This window comes from Onychostruthus taczanowskii, unplaced genomic scaffold (assembly GCF_017590055.1).
Source record: "Onychostruthus taczanowskii isolate IOZ18803 unplaced genomic scaffold, ASM1759005v1 scaffold61, whole genome shotgun sequence".
Classification (NCBI taxonomy): domain Eukaryota; kingdom Metazoa; phylum Chordata; class Aves; order Passeriformes; family Passeridae; genus Onychostruthus; species Onychostruthus taczanowskii.
Genome location: NW_024503790.1, coordinates 5,407,260 through 5,425,572, shown reverse-complemented (window position 1 = coordinate 5,425,572; position 18,313 = coordinate 5,407,260). Strand labels below are relative to the sequence as shown.

General features: G+C 45.3%; 1 protein-coding gene across 1 annotated transcript; it reads left to right on the top strand.

Moving 5' to 3' along the window:
• The first annotated feature begins 243 nt into the window (after window positions 1-243).
• PUSL1 (pseudouridine synthase like 1) lies at window positions 244-18,171 on the top strand. The gene is made up of 7 exons (XM_041419845.1): window positions 244-265; window positions 1,884-1,941; window positions 11,996-12,145; window positions 13,466-13,633; window positions 15,484-15,538; window positions 17,118-17,280; window positions 18,069-18,171. Exons 1-7 carry the CDS (start codon window positions 244-246, stop codon window positions 18,119-18,121), a joined length of 669 nt encoding a protein of 222 aa, XP_041275779.1. The 3' UTR covers window positions 18,122-18,171.
• Window positions 18,172-18,313: the final 142 nt, after the last annotated feature.

Sequence of the window (18,313 nt, the reverse complement as noted above, 5' to 3'; positions counted from 1 at the left end):
GCTCCGCGGCCGTGCCGTGCCGTGCCGTGCCGTGCCGAGCCGAGCCGTGCCGAGTCGAGCCGTGCCGGAGGGACCCCAGACCAGTCTCGGCCCCGGCGCCGGGCGGGGCTCGGGGGCGGTGCCGCGCGGGCGGGGGCGGCGGTGACGTCAGGCGCTGTCCGCGGTGCTGAGGGAAGATGGCGGCGCGCTAGAGCCGGGCGGCGGCCAGGGCCCCCCGCGCCCCCCGGCACCCACCCCGCCGCCATGTCGCTGCTCTGCGTCGGAGGTACCGGGGCACGGGGCTCGGGGCGCGGGTCGGGCGGGGGGCGCGTCCCGCGGAGAGCTGGGCTGGGAGAGAGCTGGGCTGGGAGAGAGCTGGGCTGGGACAGCAGGGCTGGGAGAGCTGGGCTGGGAGAGCTGGGCTGGGACAGCAGGGCTGGGAGAGCTGGGCTGGGAGAGAGCAGGGCTGGGAGAGCTGGGCTGGGACAGCAGGGCTGGGACAGCAGGGCTGGGGGATGGAGATTTGGGACAGAGCTTGGAGAGAGCAGGGCTGGGAGAGCAGGGCTGGGAGAGAGCAGGGCTGGGACAGCAGGGCTGGGAGAGAGCAGGGCTGGGAGAGCTGGGCTGGGAGAGCAGGGCTGGGGGATGGAGCTTGGGGACAGAGCCTGGGGACAGAGCTTGGAGAGAGCAGGGCTGGGGGATGGAGCTTGGGGACAGAGCCTGGGGACAGAGCTTGGAGAGAGCGGGGCTGGGGGATGGAGATTGGGGACAGAGCCTGGGGATAGAGCTTGGGGACAGAGCTTGGAGAGAGCAGGGCTGGGAGAGCAGGGCTGGGGGATGGAGTTTGGAGAGGGCAGAGTTTGGGGATAGAACTTGTGGACAGAGTTTGAAGAGAGCAGAGTTTGGGGATAGAGCTTGGGGACAGAGCCTTGGAGAGAGTAGGGCTGGGGGATGGAGATTGGGGACAGAGCTTGGAGAGAGCAGGGTTTGGGGATAGAGCTTGGAGAGGGCAGGGTTTGGAATGACAGGATTTTGAGAGAGCAGAGTTTGGGCAGGAACAGATGAGAACAGTGTTTGGGGAGCAGAGTTTAGGCAGGGGAGAGTTTGGGGATGGATGGATGAGAGCAGAACTTGGGGGAGCAGAATCTGGGAGAGCAGAGTTTGGGGAGGGAGCAATGAGAGCGGAGTTTGAGATGGCAGAGTTTGGGACAGCAGAATTTAGAATTTAGGGAGAGCAGTGTCTGGGAGAGCAGAGTTTGGGATGACAGAATTTGGAGAGGGCAGAGTTTGGTGAGGGATGGATGAGAACAGTGTCCAGGTGAGGAATTAACCCCTTGCTGGGCAGGTGAGAGCAGGCAGGGAGCTGGACCTTGCTGTGCACAGAAAAAGGGATGGTTCAGGCAGGAAATGCATAAAACCAACAAGGCAAAAAGACAGGAAAGGGCAGAGAAGAAGGGAGGTTTCTCCCAGGCTGGGGCAGGAGGACAGAGCAGGAAGCTCATCACAAACTCTTTGTGGCCTTTTAATCAATTTATGACGTTCACAAGTCCTGGCCTCCAACTGGCAACCAGCTCCTGACCCTAAAATAATTCTATCTCAAACTAATTTAATTTATCTGCTTTATTCTCCTGTCAGCCTCAGTCTCAAGGGCCAGTCCAGAGAGGAACATTTGAAGGATTATTTTATTTCCAACATCCCTTCTTGAAAATAACCACTTTTAATTTTAATAATTTAAATTTTAATAAGTTCAATAACCAATAAGGCACTTTCCCTTCCCAATCCTCAGTGTTTGTTCCCTGCAAGATCCAGGAAGTCCCCCAGGAAGTCCTGGATTTGTTGGTGGGCTCTGTCAATTCCCTAAATGTTGCCACACATCAATAAATCATATTTGTTTTGCTCTGCAGTGGGGTTATGGAGACCAAGAGTGATCAGGCCCTGGTTGGAGTCCAGAATTATCTGGAGGTAGGTCCTGTTGTCATGAAAATGAAGCTTTTAGGGTCACATTTTTCAGCTCCAGAAATTACCAGGGCTGAATATTATTTTGAGGTGGACACTCAGTAAAACTGGCAGAGTGCTAAACACTGCAAAGTTCAAAACCAAATACCTAAAATCATGTCATGATACAGATTCTGACCTTAAAAAGACGTGAACCCTTCAGTGAGACTTCATTGAGCCCAGAGCTGGCTCTGAGAGCCCCTCAGCTGCTGCCCCACCTGAGCTTTGTTAACACTTGTGGCTTGTCCTAAAGACTGCCTCAGTCCTGCTTCATGTCCAGTTCCTTCATGGATTTAGCAGCTGGATGCTGTTTTCTCCCAGGAGAGGATGTTCCTGACAGAGGTTTGCAGAACAAAGCCCAGCAGGATGTCCATTGTTCTGTGCTGCTTCCCATTTTTTTTATTTATTTTGGAGTTCTGTTATGCCAGGGGAAAAAAAAAAAAAAATATCCTGTTAATCCACTGCTCTCAGGGATTCCCTTGGACCTAGGAATGGTTTGAGGAGCCCAGGTGCTGTTTGGGCTGGCAGAGAGTGTGAATAGGAATGAAAAAAAGCCCAATTTTACACCCAGGAGTAGAAAATGGGTCACCTGAGCGTCGAAATGCAGTTGTGAATTTAAATTGTAAATTAATTACAAGCTGCTGTTGTGCTGCTGAGTCAGGAATCAAAAGGAAGGTGAATTATTTCTCTTGTCTTGGAAGCATCATGGAGTTCAAAATGAAAGTTGTGCCTGCTTGGAAGATAAGGGGATGTTGATTCCTGCGGGTCAGAGCACATTTTGTCACTCAGCTCCCATCTGTGGTCAGTCTGTCTGACCCAAATCCCAAACTGCAGCACTGTGGGATGCTCTGCTCTGCAGCCCTGGTGCTGTGGAGGACAGAGCTGTCCAGGAGCAGCCTTGGTGACACCCCAGGTGACAAGGGCAGGACATCCCCATGCTCTGTGGGGCTCAGATTTCCTGCTGCTCTCCAAAATGAACCCAAGGTGAACCAGAATGGTCCCAAAATGAACCCCAGAGGAACCAAAATGGTCATCCAAAAAATGGATGATCGGGCACAAAATTACAAGTTTTGGTCCATGTGCAGATTGCAGTTCATTGTCCAATTCCAGCTCCAGCCCCTGCAGTCCCATCCTTGTTTTTCTCTCTCCAGCCCACGGGGTTTGTGCTCTTGGGCTGAGATTTGGATCATTTGTCCTTGGTTCCCAGCTGGAGCAGGAATTGTTTTGTCTCTCTGCTCTGTGCAGAGAGCTCACCATCCCATAATATGAACCCAGACCCACACACTAAAGCAGCACAGAATGTGAAAAATAGAAAAGCTAAAACCTGAGGCATGAACTCAAAAGGAAAGTGTGAGGAATTATGGCTGGAATCAAGAGTTCTCAGGGTGTATTCATGTGGCTTTTTGCCTGAGACTGTGGCAGAGAAAGTGGCTAAATATCGTGCAGAGCCCAAAAAGGATTTTTTATCCCATTTATCTCATCCTCTGAGCCATGCAGGGCCCCAGGCTCTGGATGTGGGGGTGAGCCCAGCAGTTGTTCCGCATTATCCCAGCGATGTCTGAGCAGGCACATGGGTAGGGTGGATGATTAGAGGAGAAAAGAAGAGGAGAAAAAGACAAACATGAGCTTATTTGGTGTTGCCTTTTCCCCAGTATCAGCACTTTGTGGGCCAGCTCGGTGCTTTCATGTGGTGGTATTGATGCTGGGCACTGCTGTGTCTATTGGAACCACATGGGAAGCCTTAAAGCAGCTTTAATAGAAAACTTCTGGGGCCTGCAGGAATTTCTCTTCCTTCCTCCTTTTCTCTGCAGCCTTGAACTTCACTGCTTTCCCCAAAGCCAGGAAGGCGAGCGAAGGGAAGGGCAAAATTAAAGCTCTAATGAGATCCTTATTGTGTTCTGAGGATGTTCAGCCATTTGTTTGCAAGCAAATAACCTGGGAGGTGCAGACTTGGTGTTCCAGCAGCTGTTTTTTGGAAATTGGAGTGGGCTGGTTGGTTTTGTGTCACTTTGGGCTGGGGCTGAGCAGATCTGTGTCACTGCAAAGCTTTTTTAGTCCTTGCTGCTGCTCTGTGACAGAGCCCTGCGGCTGCCCAGAGGAAATGGAGCCTTGGTTTAGTCCAGAGATACTTGTAGGAGCTTTTAATCTTTCTTTGAGGGGGGTGAGCTTTGCTGACAACATTTTATTTCTTGGAGACAAGTCTTGGAGCACTCAGAATCCCAATTTGGGCCCAAAGCAAGCTCAAGGCCTTGTTTCCCCTCATGGCAAGGTTGGAGCTCTGTCATTTGTCTCCCTCCAGTTCTTTGTGGAAACTTTTCACATCCAGGACTTCATGCTTTGTGTCTTGTAGGAGCTTTTCATCCCTTTTTGAGGGGGTGAGCTTTGCTGACAACATTTGATTTCTTGGAGACAAGTCTTGGAGCACCAGTTTGGGCCCAAAGCAAACTCAAGGCCTTGTTTCCCCACATCCAGGGCTTGGAGCTCTGTCGTTTGACTCCCTCCAGTTATTCTTTGGAACTTTCAACATCCAGGACTTCATGCTCTGTCTCTTGTAAGAGCTTTTCATCCCTTTTTGAGGGGGTGAGCTTTGCTGACAACATTTGATTTCTTGGAGACAAGTCTTGGAGCACCAGTTTGGGCCCAAAGCAAACTCCAGGCCTCGTTTCCCCTCACGGGGAGGTTGCAGATCTGTGATTTCTCTCCCTCCAGTTATTCCTTGGAACTTTCAACATCCAGGATGTCATGCTATGTCTCCTGTAGAAGCTTTTCATGTCTTTTTGAGGGGGGTGAGCTTTGCTGACAACATTTTAGTTCTTGGAAATAAGTCTTAGAGCACCAGTTTGGGCCCAAAGCAAACTCAAGGCCTTGTTTCCCCACATCCAGGGCTTGGAGCTCTGTCATTTGACTCCCTCCAGTTATTCTTTGGAACTTTCAACATCCAGAACTTCATGCTGTGTCTCCTGTAAGAGCTTTTCATCTCTTTTTGAGGGGATGAACTTTGCTGACAACATTTCATTTCTTGGACACAAATGTTGAAGCACTCAGAATCCCAGTTTGGGCCCAAAGCAAATTCCAGGCCTTGTTTCCCCTCATGGGGAGGTCGCAGCTCTGTCATTTGGCTCCCTCCAGTTATTCATGGAAATTTTCACATCCAGGACTTCAGGCTCTGTCTCAATTCTTAGAAATGTCTTTGCTGTAAAGGAAGATCTCACCTTTTGCTATTTCCTTGGGATCTGCAGAGTTCCCTTCCCTCTCAGGCCTGCCTGAACCATCTCCCATTTCCCATTTTGCTGGGAATTGCTGCCCAGACTCATCTTCCCCTCCCAAAATCCTGATTTGGCCAGCAGCCTTGTGCTGAGGGCAGAAATTGTTCCTCATGAAAGGAAAAGGGAGGAGGAGAGGAGAGCAAGGAGAAACACCAGCTCCTTACTATGCAAGGCAGCTCTGGTCCAACCCCCTTCCCCACATCCTTTAAAAAAAGAGCAAGAAATTCAAGCAGACAAAGAGAAATGTCATCTTCAGCCTCTGTTTTGATAATAACCCCGGCGACGTCGCAGATTGCTTTGGAAACCTTCTCTTCTAACAAAATCCACATTCTCAGCGTGTCCTTTCTGGCATTCACTTCCATTTCATCCATCCAACTGCAAATGAGCTGGGTTTTTAATTACTTTCAGCTGACATAGCACCCAGTGAGTCAGGGAGGCTGGCATGACTTGCAACCAGCAGCTTGCTTGTTATTAATTATTAGAACACTGTAATTAATAAATTGTGCAGCTCCTTGGCAGGGCTCTGCAGCCTCTGTGTCTGAGGCCAGAGGATGAAAGCATGACCAGTCCAGAGGAAGAAAAATTTATTTTTCCAAAACATTCCCAATGCCTGTAAAGGTCAATGGAAAATCTGGAGGATTTTTTTATTTTTATTTTTTAAATTCAGGCTTCAGGAAGAGAAGTGGATGAACTTTTGCTCCCCTGCCATGGGTGATGTTCATCAGTGGGGTCGTTCTTCCCTCCAGCATGAGAGGAAAAGTGAGCTGGGAGCAATAAAAGCAAGCTGGAATGTGGATCCATATCGTTCTGGCAGCCAGCAGTGGAAATTCCAGCGTAATTCCAGCTATGGAAGGCCCAGTGAATGGAGCCTGTTAGCAGGACACAGCAGCTAAATGCAATTAATGCTTCCCCCTGCATCCCTGGCATGTCTGAGGGATAAACTTCCACCCTGGCTGCTCCAGGAATGTGGCTGGGTGGAAAAATTCAGGATAAATTCAGATGGGCGAGATGTGAGAGGCCTCCAGCAGGTGCCAAAGCCAAGATTTCAGTGTTTATAGCATCTGCTAAATAAAAAAATAATATTTTTTTTTTAATTGATGTTTCCTGTGGCTTAAAGGAGGGAGCAGAGAACTGTGAACTCTCAGTTCACATGAGAGCCCAGCTCCTTTATTCCTTTATCTTCTTCATTTCTTTTTGGCTGGGTGAAATCTTTAACTCCTGCTTCATTTCCCCCTGGGAACCCACAGAGGATCCCAAGCAGGATGAACAGCACCAAAAGCTCAGATGAAAGAGAGCAAGGACAGGAAAAACTGGTCCCTATCCAAGCAATTCCTGCATGTAAATAATGCTTTTTTTTTGAAATTCAGGGTGGGGGATATGAAAAGATTAAAGGAGGGGAGGAAACCTTCAGTGCTCAAAGGATTTTGGATATTCAGACAGGAGATATTTGCAAAGGTGAAGGGGTCATTTCTTAGCTGCCTGCAAAGAGAAGTTCAGGAGTTGTCTCTTCCAGGAGATTTTATCCCATCCAAAAGAAATGGAACATTAAAATTGAAGCTGGAGGCAGCAGTTGGTAGAATATTATCAGAGTATTTTGGAGGAAAAAAAAATCCACAAAGCTTTGAGCTTCACAGACTGGGATTTATTTGGTGGTGTTGATGGTGACATTCCTCCCTGGGCTGCTCAGAAAGGTGGGAAAAATCTGATGGAGAAGAAAAATCTCATTTGTGGAATGAAAACCCCCAGTCCTGGCACCTTTGTGGATTTTGCTGGGGAAATAATCAGATTTACTTGAGGCTCTGCTCCTCTTTTCCTCTCCAGTCTGGTTTCCAGTGGAGAAATTCAGTGTTGTGCTGATCCAGCTTGGTTCCTGATTATCCAGGTGGAGCTGGGATGCACCCAAAAATAAAAAAAAAAAAAGGATATTTTCCATGTTCTCTCCTGTTGTCTCTCTCAACTCCTGTTTCCACTGGCTGGTTTTTGTCTGCTGAGGAAGGAGGGGGAGAAAAGGGTGGAGAGAGGGAGGGAGGAGCCTGCAAAACCCAAACATCTCTGGAGGAACTTTCTCTTCAAAATCATCTCCTGCTCTCAGACAAATTGCTGAGGCACAGGCCGAGGTCTGCTGCAGGAAACTGATTTCATTTCTGTCTGCTCCTCTCTGCTTGGGGGTGATAAATACAGATTTTTTTATTATTTTTTTTTCACTGTTAATTGTAACCACATGTGAGCTGCAAATGGAAGGGAAAAACCAGTCTGGTTCTGTTTCCCAGGCCTCCCCCTGCGGCTTGGTTACGTTTTTTTTCTGCCTCCCTGTGCGTTTTCATGGAACATTTCTGAGAGCTCACAACCCTGACTGCTCCTACAGGAGCCTGGAAGGTATTTGTGAGTCAGCAATTCGGATTTTATTGACTCTTGGACCAAATTAAAATCCAATAAAAACCGTTGGGTTCAGTGCTCGGGAGTGGGGATGGGAAGGAGAAGGAAATTTTGAGTCATGCCTTTGGTTTCCTGCCTTCTTTTGTGGTTTTTCACTCTTTTACATGTTTCACTTATTCCCTGCAGTATTTTTCACTGGATTTTCTGTCTGGGGTTTGGGTTGAAATGAGCTGAAATGGGTGATCCTCTGTCTTTTATCCCCCTCACCCAAAAACACAAAGCAGAGGATAAAGAAATGAACATTTTTCACTTATTTTGTGCACTGAAGGAAGCTCACACGACACAAAGCAGATAAAGAAATGAACATTTTTCACTTATTTTGTGCACTGAAGGAAGCTCACACGACACAAAGCAGATAAAGAAATGAACATTTTTCACTTATTTTGTGCACTGAAGGAAGCTCACACGACACAAAGCAGATAAAGAAATGAACATTTTTCACTTATTTTGTGCACTGAAGGAAGCTCACATGACACAAAGCAGGGGATAGAGATGAGTTTATTTTTGACTTTATTTTATCCCCCTAAGGAAGCTCTCGTGGCATTTTGGATCCTCTGTTTGAGGTGATTTCAGGGCAGAAGCTGAAAAAACACTGATTTTAGGAGAAATTCTCCCAAACCCTCAGTTCTTTTCAGCCCACAGTAACTCCAAACTCCTCTGGGAGCAGCACAAGGTGTGGTGAGCCAGGATTTTTTTTCTGAATTATTGCTGACTCATGGCTGAATTTTTGCTGGTGTTTTGCTGAATATTTGTTGAATTATTGCTGGATTTTTGCTGAATTACTGCTGTATTATTACTAAATCATTGCTGAATGATTGCTGAATTATTGCTGAATTTTCCCCGAATTAGTGCTGAATTTTCCCCGAATTATTGCAGAATTATGGCTGAATTTCTACTTGAATTTTACTGAATTTTTGCCAAATTATTGCTAGATTTTTGCTGTATTTTTGCTGCATTTTTGCTGTATTTTTGCTGCATTATTGCTGTATTTTTGCTGCGTTTTTGCTGTATTTTTGCCGTATTTTTGCTGCATTTTTGCTGTATTTTTGCCGAATTAGTACTGAATTTCCCCCGAATTATTGCAGAATTATGGCTGTATTTCTGTTGATTTTTGCCGAATTTTTGCCGAATTATTGCTACATTTTTGCCGTATTTTTGCTGTAGAGAAAATATATAATAGAAAATATATAATAGAAAATATATAATAGAAAATATATAATATATAATATGTAATATATAATATATAATATATAATAGAAAATAGGAAATATATAATATATAATATATACTATATAATAGAAAATATATAATATATAATATATAATATATACTATATAATATATACTTTATAATATATAATATATAATATATAATAGAAAATATATGATATAATATAATACATTATAATATAATAATGTTATGTTATATATTATATATTGTAATATAATTATTATACATTACAATATTATCTATTCTAAATATTATATCTATATATTCTATTATATATTCTAAAATATTACATCTATGTATATTATATCTGTATATATTATATGTTATATCTATATTATATCTGTATAAATTCACTATTATATAGTGAATTCACTATTTACATTCACTATTTATATTCACTACAAATTCACATTCTCACCTGTAACCCCTAAGTCTGGAAGGTCTAAAATCAAATCCTGGGTTTAATTCCAAGCTTTGGCTTCCAGGCCTGAGAGCTCTTTACATTTCAGACTCCAGCAGCATCCCCCAAAACTCGGAGCGTATTTGGGAGCTGGAGGCGTTTCAGGAGGGCTCTGCTGTCCCCAGGGTGGGCCGGGCAGTGTGGGAGTCTCACACCTCCTGTTCCTGCTTGTGGAACTCGCAATTAAAGATTCCTGAGTGACAGGCAGAGCTGCCTTTCCTCCCACCTCCTGCAAACTGCCTTCCAGTGCTGTCGTGGAGAGAGCAGAGCATTTTTTTCCCTCATACTTTGCCATTTCTAAATGTCTTTGGGCTTTTTTTTTTTTGCCTTTGATCTCAAAATTCAGGCCCTATTGGAAATGCTAAAAAATGCCACAGTTCTTTATTTACCATAACTTTTAAAAAATGGGATCGCTTTATTTTTCCATCATTTTTAAAAAATGGGATCTGAAATGCGGCTGCTGGAGAAAATTCTGGAAGAACATTCCTGGCTAAAAAGAACAATTAGAACAGGAAAAGCTGCCTGCACTGAGGAATTTGGTGAGCAGAAATAAGCTGCTCTGAAAGAATCTTCCTAAAAGGAATGGTTATTTAATAAAAACCACACGAGTGTTAGCTCCAGACAGACTGTGTGCTTGTGGAGGCACGCAGACAGAGGGAAAGAAATGTTTTATTCTTGTGTTTAGAGCAGCCTGGAGGTCCTGCCTTCAAACCTTGGAAGGATGGAGTTTGCATTTCTCCTGATGGTTTGTGGCTCTGCAGCAATTCCTGGCCTTGTTTTTGCAAATCTTTGTGGCTCGGCTTTCGTTTCTCCCTCTGTGGTCTGAGCCAGGGGAGGGAGGGCTGTGAGCCAGAGGCTCTTGAGCTGGCAAAAAATCCCCAGAGCACCAACCTTCCTTCAAGTAAATAAAGACATTTGTGGTCCCAAATCCGTCCTGTTTTTTTGGCTGCCCTGGCTCCTTTCTCCTCACTAAATTCCAAAGGCAGGGAGGCAAAAGAGCAGGAGAAAAACTCCCTTGTAAGGAGAGCTCTGCTCTAAAGCAGCACCTGCAGGGGTTGTGGCTCCGTGCAGGGGCTCCCTGCTGGGTTTTTCCTGCAGGATGGAGAGCAGCAGAATTTTGGGATAAGGGAGAGTCACAGCCAGTGCATGAGGAGATTTTGGGAGAGCTGCAGGAGCTCAGGAAAGCTCCATTTCCTTCCTTGGCAGGGAGAATTTGGTCTCTGGGCCCCTCCTTGCTGGCTGCCAGGCTGTGTGGGGCGGTGATTTTGGCTTTGCAGGAACAGGGAATTTTCTCCCTGCTGCCTGTGGAGGAAAACAGGGAAAGCTCAGCTGCCTGGGGAGCTCCTTTTTGGGTTCTGTGGCGTCGGTGGGAGCTGGGTGGACACGGCAGGGAATGGCTTTTGGGGCTGAGAGGATTCTGCTGGGTTCACTCCCACCCCACCCCTCTGATGTTGGGATTTTCCTGAATTTTCCTGGCTGCACAAAGCCCTGCAGGTCCTGGGGAAGTGGCCTCCTTCGAAGCCTCTCCTTCGGCTCGAGGAGCTGCCTCGGGGGTGGGCAGAGGGGAATTCTTCCCTCTCACTCTGGAATTTCTGTGTCCCTGTCCCTGTGTCCCACAGCATCCTCAGTGCCCAGCGCGTTTCCAGCAGCTTCCAGTGGAAAAGCTTTGGAATTTTTGTGTCCCTGTCGATGGAAAAGCTTTGGAATTATTGTGTCCCACAGCATCCTCAATGCCCAGCACCTTCCAATGGAAAATCTTTGGAATTTCTGTGTCTCTGTCAATGGAAAATCTTTGGAATTTTTTTTGTCCCTGTTGATGGAAAAGCTTTGGAATTTTTTGTGTCTCACAGTATCCTCAATGCCCAGCACCTTCCCATGGAAAATCTTTGGAATTTCTGTGTCCCTGTCACCTGTCCCTTGTGTCCCACAGCATCCTCAGTGCCCAGCACCTTCCAGAGGAAAACCTTTGGAATTTCTGTGTCCCTGTCACTTTCCCTTGTGTCCCACAATATCTTCAGTGTCCAGCACCTTCCAATGGAAAATCTTTGGAATTTCTGTGTCCCTGTCACTTTCCCTTGTGTCCCACAATATCTTCAGTGTCCAGCACCTTCCAATGGAAAATCTTTGGAATTTTGGTGTCCCTGTCAATGGAATAGCTTTGGAATTGGTGTCCCTGTCAATGGAAAACTTTTGAATTTGTGTCCCTGTCAATGGAAAAGCTTTGGAATTTTGGTGTCTCTGTCAGTAGAAAAGCTTTGGAATTGGTGTCCCTGTCAATGGAAAAGCTTTGGAATTTCAGTGTCTCTGTCAGTAGAAAACCTTTGGAATTTGTGTCCCTGTCACCTGTCCCCTCTGTCCCACAGCATCCTCAGTGCCCAGCACCTTTCAGTGAAAAACCTTTGGAATTTCTGTGTCCCGTGTTGATGGAAAAGCTTTGGAATTTCTGTCCTGTCACGTGTCCTCTCTGTCCCACAGCATCCTCAGTGCCCAGCGGGTTCCCAGCACCTCCCAGTGGGAAACCTCTGGAATTTCAGTGTCCCTGTTAATGAAAAAGCTTTGGAATTTGTGTCCCTGTCAATGAAAAAGCTTTGGAATTTGTGTCCCTGTCACGTGTCCCCTCTGTCCACAGCATCCTCAGTGCCCAGCGGGTTCCCAGCACCTTCCATGCCCGTTTCTGTGCCCTCTCCAGGACCTACATCTACCGCCTGCTGCTGGGCTGTGCCCACCACTCCCAAATCCCCGTCTTCGAGCAGGATCTGTGCTGGGCTCCTCCAGGAGGGTGAGAACGGCTCCCTGGGAGACTCCTCTGCAAGGAAAACTAGGGAATAAGGGCTGGAAGTGGGGAAAAAAGGGATTTTTTGGCTCTGAACAAATCCCTGACAGGGGGGGACAGCCCCAGGCTGGGCTCTGGGACAGGGAGCAGGGACAGGAGGAGAGGGAATGGCCTCAGGCTGGGGTTTAAGTTGGACATCAGGAGGGTTTAAGGGTCCCAGGAGAGGTTAGGGAGGAATTTCCCCTTTTAAAGAGTTGTTACATCTGGGAATTGCTGCCCAGGGAGGTTTGGGGTGCCCATCCCTGGAGGTGGCAAAAAAAAAACCCCTTGAAGTAGAATTTGGGCAGGGTTTTGGGTTGTTCGTTTTGCTCAGACTGAAAACCAGTCAGGACCTGGAAGGCCAAACCCTTTTCTGGATGTTGGAGCAGTCACAGAGGGCAGGGAGATGGGTCAGAGCTCTGATTTCCCTCCTTAAAACCAGTCTGGGGTTTGAGCCTGGCATAATTCCTTGGGGTCTAAACCTGGTTTAATTTATTGGAGTTTGAGCCTGGTGGACCAGTCAGGACCTGGAAGGCCAAACCCTTTTCTGGATGTTGGAGCAGTCACAGAGGGCAGGGAGATGGGTCAGAGCTCTGATTTCCCTCCTTAAAACCAGTCTGGGGTTGAGCCTGGCGTAATTCACTGGGGTTTGAGCCTGGCTTAATTTATTGGAGTTTGAGGCTGGCGTAATTCCTTGGGGTTTGAGCCTGGTGGAATTCACTGGGGTTTGAGCCTGGCTTAATTTATTGGAGTTTGAGCCTGGCGTAATTCCTTGGGGTTTAAATCTGGTTTAATTAATTGGAGTTTGAGCCTGGCGTAATTCCTTGGGGTTTAAATCTGGTTTAATTAATTGGAGTTTGAGGCTGGCGTAATTCCTTGGGGTTTGAGCCTGGTGGAATTCCTTTAGAGTTTGAGCCTGGCTTAATTTAATGGGATTTGAGCCTGGCATGATTCTTTGGGGTTTGAGCCTGGTGTAATTTATTAGGGTTTGAGCCTGCCATAACTCTATGGGGTTTGAGCCTGGTGTAACTCACTGGAGTTTAAATCTGGTGTAATTTATTAGGGATTGAGCCTGGCATTACTCTGTGGGGTTTGAGCCTGGTGTAACTCTGTGGGGTTTGAGCCTGGCATTACTCTGTGGGGTTTGAGCCTGGTGTAACTCTGTGGGGTTTGAGCCTGGCGTAACTCTGTGGGGTTTGAGCCTGGCATTACTCCGTGGGGCGTGCCCCAGCGCCAGTCCCCCACCCCGGGCCCCAGCGCCCTAAGCCGGGCTCTGTTGCATTCCAGCCCCCTGGACATCGCAGCCATGAGGGAAGCAGCGCAGTTCCTGCTGGGCACCCATGACTTCAGCACCTTCTGCTCGCCGCACGCCGACAGCCAGAGCCCCGTGCGGACGCTGCGGCTGCTGCAGCTGCAGCCGGGCCGGGCGCTGCTGGGCCAGCACGGCCTGCACAGGTGACGGCAGCCGGGGACACCGGGGACACCCACGGCCTGGGCCTTGCTCCCGTGGGCGCCACTAGTCTGATTTTTAACCTGATTCTTATTCCCATGGGTGCCATTAATCTGATTTGTAATCTGATTTTTAACCTGATGGTGCCAATAATCTGATTTTTAATCTGATTTGTAATCTGATTTTTAACCTAATGGTGCCAATAATCTGATTTGTAATCTGATTTTTAACCTAATGGTGCCAATAATCGATTTGTAATCTGATTTTTAACCTGATTTTTAATCTGATGCTTATTCCCATGGGTGCCATTAATCTGATTTTAATCTGATTTTTGACCTGATGGTGCCAATAATCTGATTTGTAATCTGATTATTAACCTAATGGTGCCAATAATCTGATTTGTAATCTGATTATTAACCTAATGGTGCCAATAATCTGATTTTTAATCTGGTTTTTATTCTCATGAGTGCCAGTAATCTGATTTTTACCCTGATGGTGCCAATAATCCGATTTTTAATCTGATTTGTAATCTGATTTTTAGTCTGATTTTTAATCCGATGGGCGCCAATAATCTGATTTTCAATCTGATAGGCACCAATAATCTGATTTTTAATCTGGTTTTTATTCTCATGAGTGCCAGTAATCTGATTTTTAATCTGATTTTTCGTCTGATTTTTAATCTGATGTTTGCCAATAATCTGATTTTAAATCTGATTTTTAGTCTGACTTTTAATCTGATTTTTAACTTGATGGGTGCCAGTAATCTGATTTTTAATCTGATTTTAATCGGATTTTTATTCTGATGGGTGCCAACAATCCGGCTGCAGGGTGGGATTCTCAGGGCTCACACACACCAAATCTCACTTTCAGCTGATAAATATTCCCAAAATATTCCTGATCTTTCTGGGAAAACAAAAAAACTCCATTTTCTGCTTAATTCAGCCACTTCATTTCCATACCTGCCAGGCCTGAAGGAACAAACCTGATCCTCAACTTTTTATTTTTGTTTATTTAATGACTGAGGAATAAAAAAATTGGATTTTCCTTCAGCACATCCACTGAGAGTCACTGGGCTTTTTTCCTATGAGCACAGCAAAAAAAAAAAATTCAGATTTTTCCTCAAAATCTGCTTCCAGAGGTTTTTTGGGAATTGATTTTTTAGGGTTTGTTTTGGTTTTTGGTATTTATTTGTATTTTTTAGTATTTATTTTTATGTATTTGATGTGAATATCGGATTTTTTCTGATGTGTGACCACCTCCATTTATCTGTGGGTATTTATATATTTAATATAAATGTATATATTTATAAATTGAAATGTGGATTTTTTGTATTTATTTGTATTTTTATGTATTTGATGTGAATATCAGATTTTTTTCTGATGTGTGACCACCTCCATTTATCTGTATTTATATATTTAATATAAATATAAAATATAAATTTTATATATATAAAATTTTATATATATAAATATATATTTAATACAAATATAAAATAATATAATTACATTTATAAATATAAATATAGTATTTATAAATTTAATATAAATTTAATATATATTTTTATATTGAAATATTTATGTATTTATTTGTATTTTTATGTATTTATTTTTATTTTATGTATTTAATGTGATTATCAGATTTTTTGGTCATTTTTAGGAAAGAATTGTGTCCCAGGTTTCAGCTTAATTGGGGCACTGCAGGTTAATTACTCTCATTAACCTGAGGTTTATGTGCTAAAAACCACTTGAAATTTGATTTAAATGCTTTTTTTGTGTTTTTTTAAGGGGACTGGAGTTCTGGGAGATTAAAAACCACCTGAAATTTTATTTAAATGCTTTTTTTTGGTTTTTTTTAGGGGACTGGAGTTCTGGGAGGTGAAGGTGAAGAGCAAATCCTTCCTGTACCGCCAGGTACTGCCTGCAGCTGCTGCTACCCCAATTTCAGTTCATTAATTAACCTAAAAGTTAATTAATACATCTGATTTTTAATCTGATGGCTGCCAATAATCAGATTTTTAACCTGATGGGTGCCAAAAATCAGATTTTTATTCTGGTGGCTGCCAATAATCTGATTTTTAATCTGATGGGTGCCAATAATCTGATTTTTAATCAGATTTTTAATCTGATGGGTGCCAATAATCTGATTTTTTTAATCTGATGGGTGCCAATAATCAGATTTTTATTCTGGTGGCTGCCAATAATCTGATTTTAAATCTGATGGGTGCCAAAAATCTGATTTTTAATCAGATTTTAATCTGATGGGTGCCAATAATCAGATTTTTAACCTGATGGGTGCCAATAATCTGATTTTTAATTTGATTTTTAATCTGATGGGTGCCAGAAATCTGATTGTTTTAATTTGATTTTCAGTCTGGTGGGTGCCAAAAATCAGATTTTTCCTGAATGTGGAGGCAGCAAAGTCGTGGCATGCAATGACCTCTAGTGAGGGAGGATGAAATAACAGAGGGGGGGATTTGAGCTGCTTGGGGAGAAATTCTGGGCACTCCAGGATGCCAAAATTTCCCTCTGCATAAAAAGCCCTTGAATCTTTTGACCTTTTTTAAGCGATAATCGTGAGCAGGTTGCTCAGTGGGCTTTGGTTTGTTAATTATTTTAATTAACGGGTCACAAACTCAGTGCAGGGATTTGTTCAGCACTGCAGGGAGGGTTTGGGTGGGACTAAGGGACAGAAATGCTCCCTGGATGAGCCCAAAGGCACACCAGGAGCAGCCAGGGTTGGTTTGGTGACACCAGGGCTGGGTTGGTGACACCAGGTTGGGTTGGTGACACCAGGTTGGGTTGGTGACACCGGGGCTGGGTTGGTGACACCAGGGTTGGGTTGGTGACACCAGGGTTGGGTTGGTGACACCAGGTTGGGTTGGTGACACCGGGGCTGGGTTGGTCACACCAGGATTGGGTTGGTGACTCCAGGGTTGGATTTGGTGACTCCAGGGCTGGGTTGGTGACACCAGGATTGGGTTTGGTCACACCAGGATTGGGTTGGTCACACCAGGGCTGGGTTGGTGATTCCACTCCAGGCTCTGGGTTGGGGACTCCAGGCTGGGTTGGTCACACCAGGGTTGGGTTTGGTCACACCAGGGTTGGGTTTGGTCACACCAGGCTGGGTTGGTGACACCAGGGTGGGGTTGGTCACTCCAGGGCTGGGTTTGGTCACACCAGGATTGGGTTTGGTCACACCAGGGTTGAGTTGGTCACACCAGGATTGGGTTGGTGACTCCAGGCTGGGTTGGTGACACCAGGATTGGGTTTGGTCACACCAGGGCTGGGTTGGTGACACCAGGGCTGGGTTGGTGACTCCAGGGTTGGGTTGGTGACACCGGGGCTGGGTTGGTCACTCCAGAGCTGGGTTGGTGACACCAGGGCTGGGTTGGTGACACCGGGGCTGGGTCGGTCACACCAGGCTGGGCCTGGACCTGAGCCAGGCCGGTTCCTGTGTGGCTGAAGCCAGCTCTCCTGTCCCTCCGCGCAGGTCAGGAGGATGGTGGGGGCCCTGGTGGCCGTGGGCCAGGGCAGGCTGGCCCCCGGGCAGCTGCAGGAGCTGCTGCAGCTCCGGGACCCCCGGGCGCTGCCCCCGCACGCCGTGGCCCCGGCCTCGGGGCTCTTCCTGCACAGCGTGGAGTACAGCCAGGCAGGTGGGCATGGCTTAATTGATTAACTAATCGGTAATTATCCATTGATCAATGGTCCTTCGCTCCTCCTCAGCAGGAGCAAGGAGTGCGGCTGCGTGCTTTTGGTATTTTGGGGTGTTTTTTTCCTCCTGTGGGAGGAAATGATAACATCTAGAACATCAATTCTAGCATAATTAATTATAAAAATGATCGTTATTGTCTCGCCCTCCACATAACACTAAAAATAGAATAAATGTTTCTGAAACATCTCTCAGTTTCCCCATCTCTAAATCACAAAAACCTCCAGTGGGGAGGGATGGGGGAGTGAAGCAGATCCCAGCTGCTTCCAGAACCTTCTTTTCCCCTAAATCAATATTTCTACCCTAAATCAATATTTTCTTTCCCCCTAAATCAATATTTCCTTTTCCCCATAATCAATATATTCTTTCCCCCTAAATCAATATTTCCTTTTCCCCAAAATCAGTGTTTTCTTTTCCCCATAATCAGTATTTTTCCCCCAAATCAATATTTTCTTTTCCCCATAATCAATATATTATTTTCCCCTAAATTAATTTTTTCCCCTAAATCAATGTTTCCTTTTCCCTAAATCAGTATCTTTCCTCTAAATCAATATTTCCTTTCCCTAAATCAATATTTTTCCCCTAAATCAATATTTCCTTTACCCCTAAATCAATATTTCCTTTCCCTTAATCAATATTTTTCCCTAAATCAATATTTTTCCCCATAATCAATATTTTTTCCATAAATCAATATTTTTCCCTAAATCAATGTTTTTTCTGCTCTTCCCTCAGATTTGGCCACCCCGAGTGCCCCAGCAGAAGAGGAGCTCTGCGAGCTGAGCTGAAAGGAAATGATAAATTATTTATAAAACTAATTAAACAATTAGAAAAATTACAGCATCTCTATTGTCTCACCCTTCCCATAACACCAGAAATTTTTTCAAACCCCTCTCAGTTCCTCCATTCCTAAATGATAAAAAATCCTGTTTTTTTATCATTCCTAAATGATAAAAAATTCTGCTTCCAGCGGGGAGGGA

Coding starts and splice junctions, on each gene's coding strand:
- PUSL1 (XM_041419845.1), top strand. CDS start 244: ATGTCGCTGCTCTGCGTCGGAG. Junction 1,942..11,995: donor GAGTCCAGAATTATCTGGAG/GTAGGTCCTGTT, acceptor CTCTGTCCACAG/CATCCTCAGTGCCCAGCGGG. Junction 17,281..18,068: donor CGTGGAGTACAGCCAGGCAG/GTGGGCATGGCT, acceptor CTCTTCCCTCAG/ATTTGGCCACCCCGAGTGCC.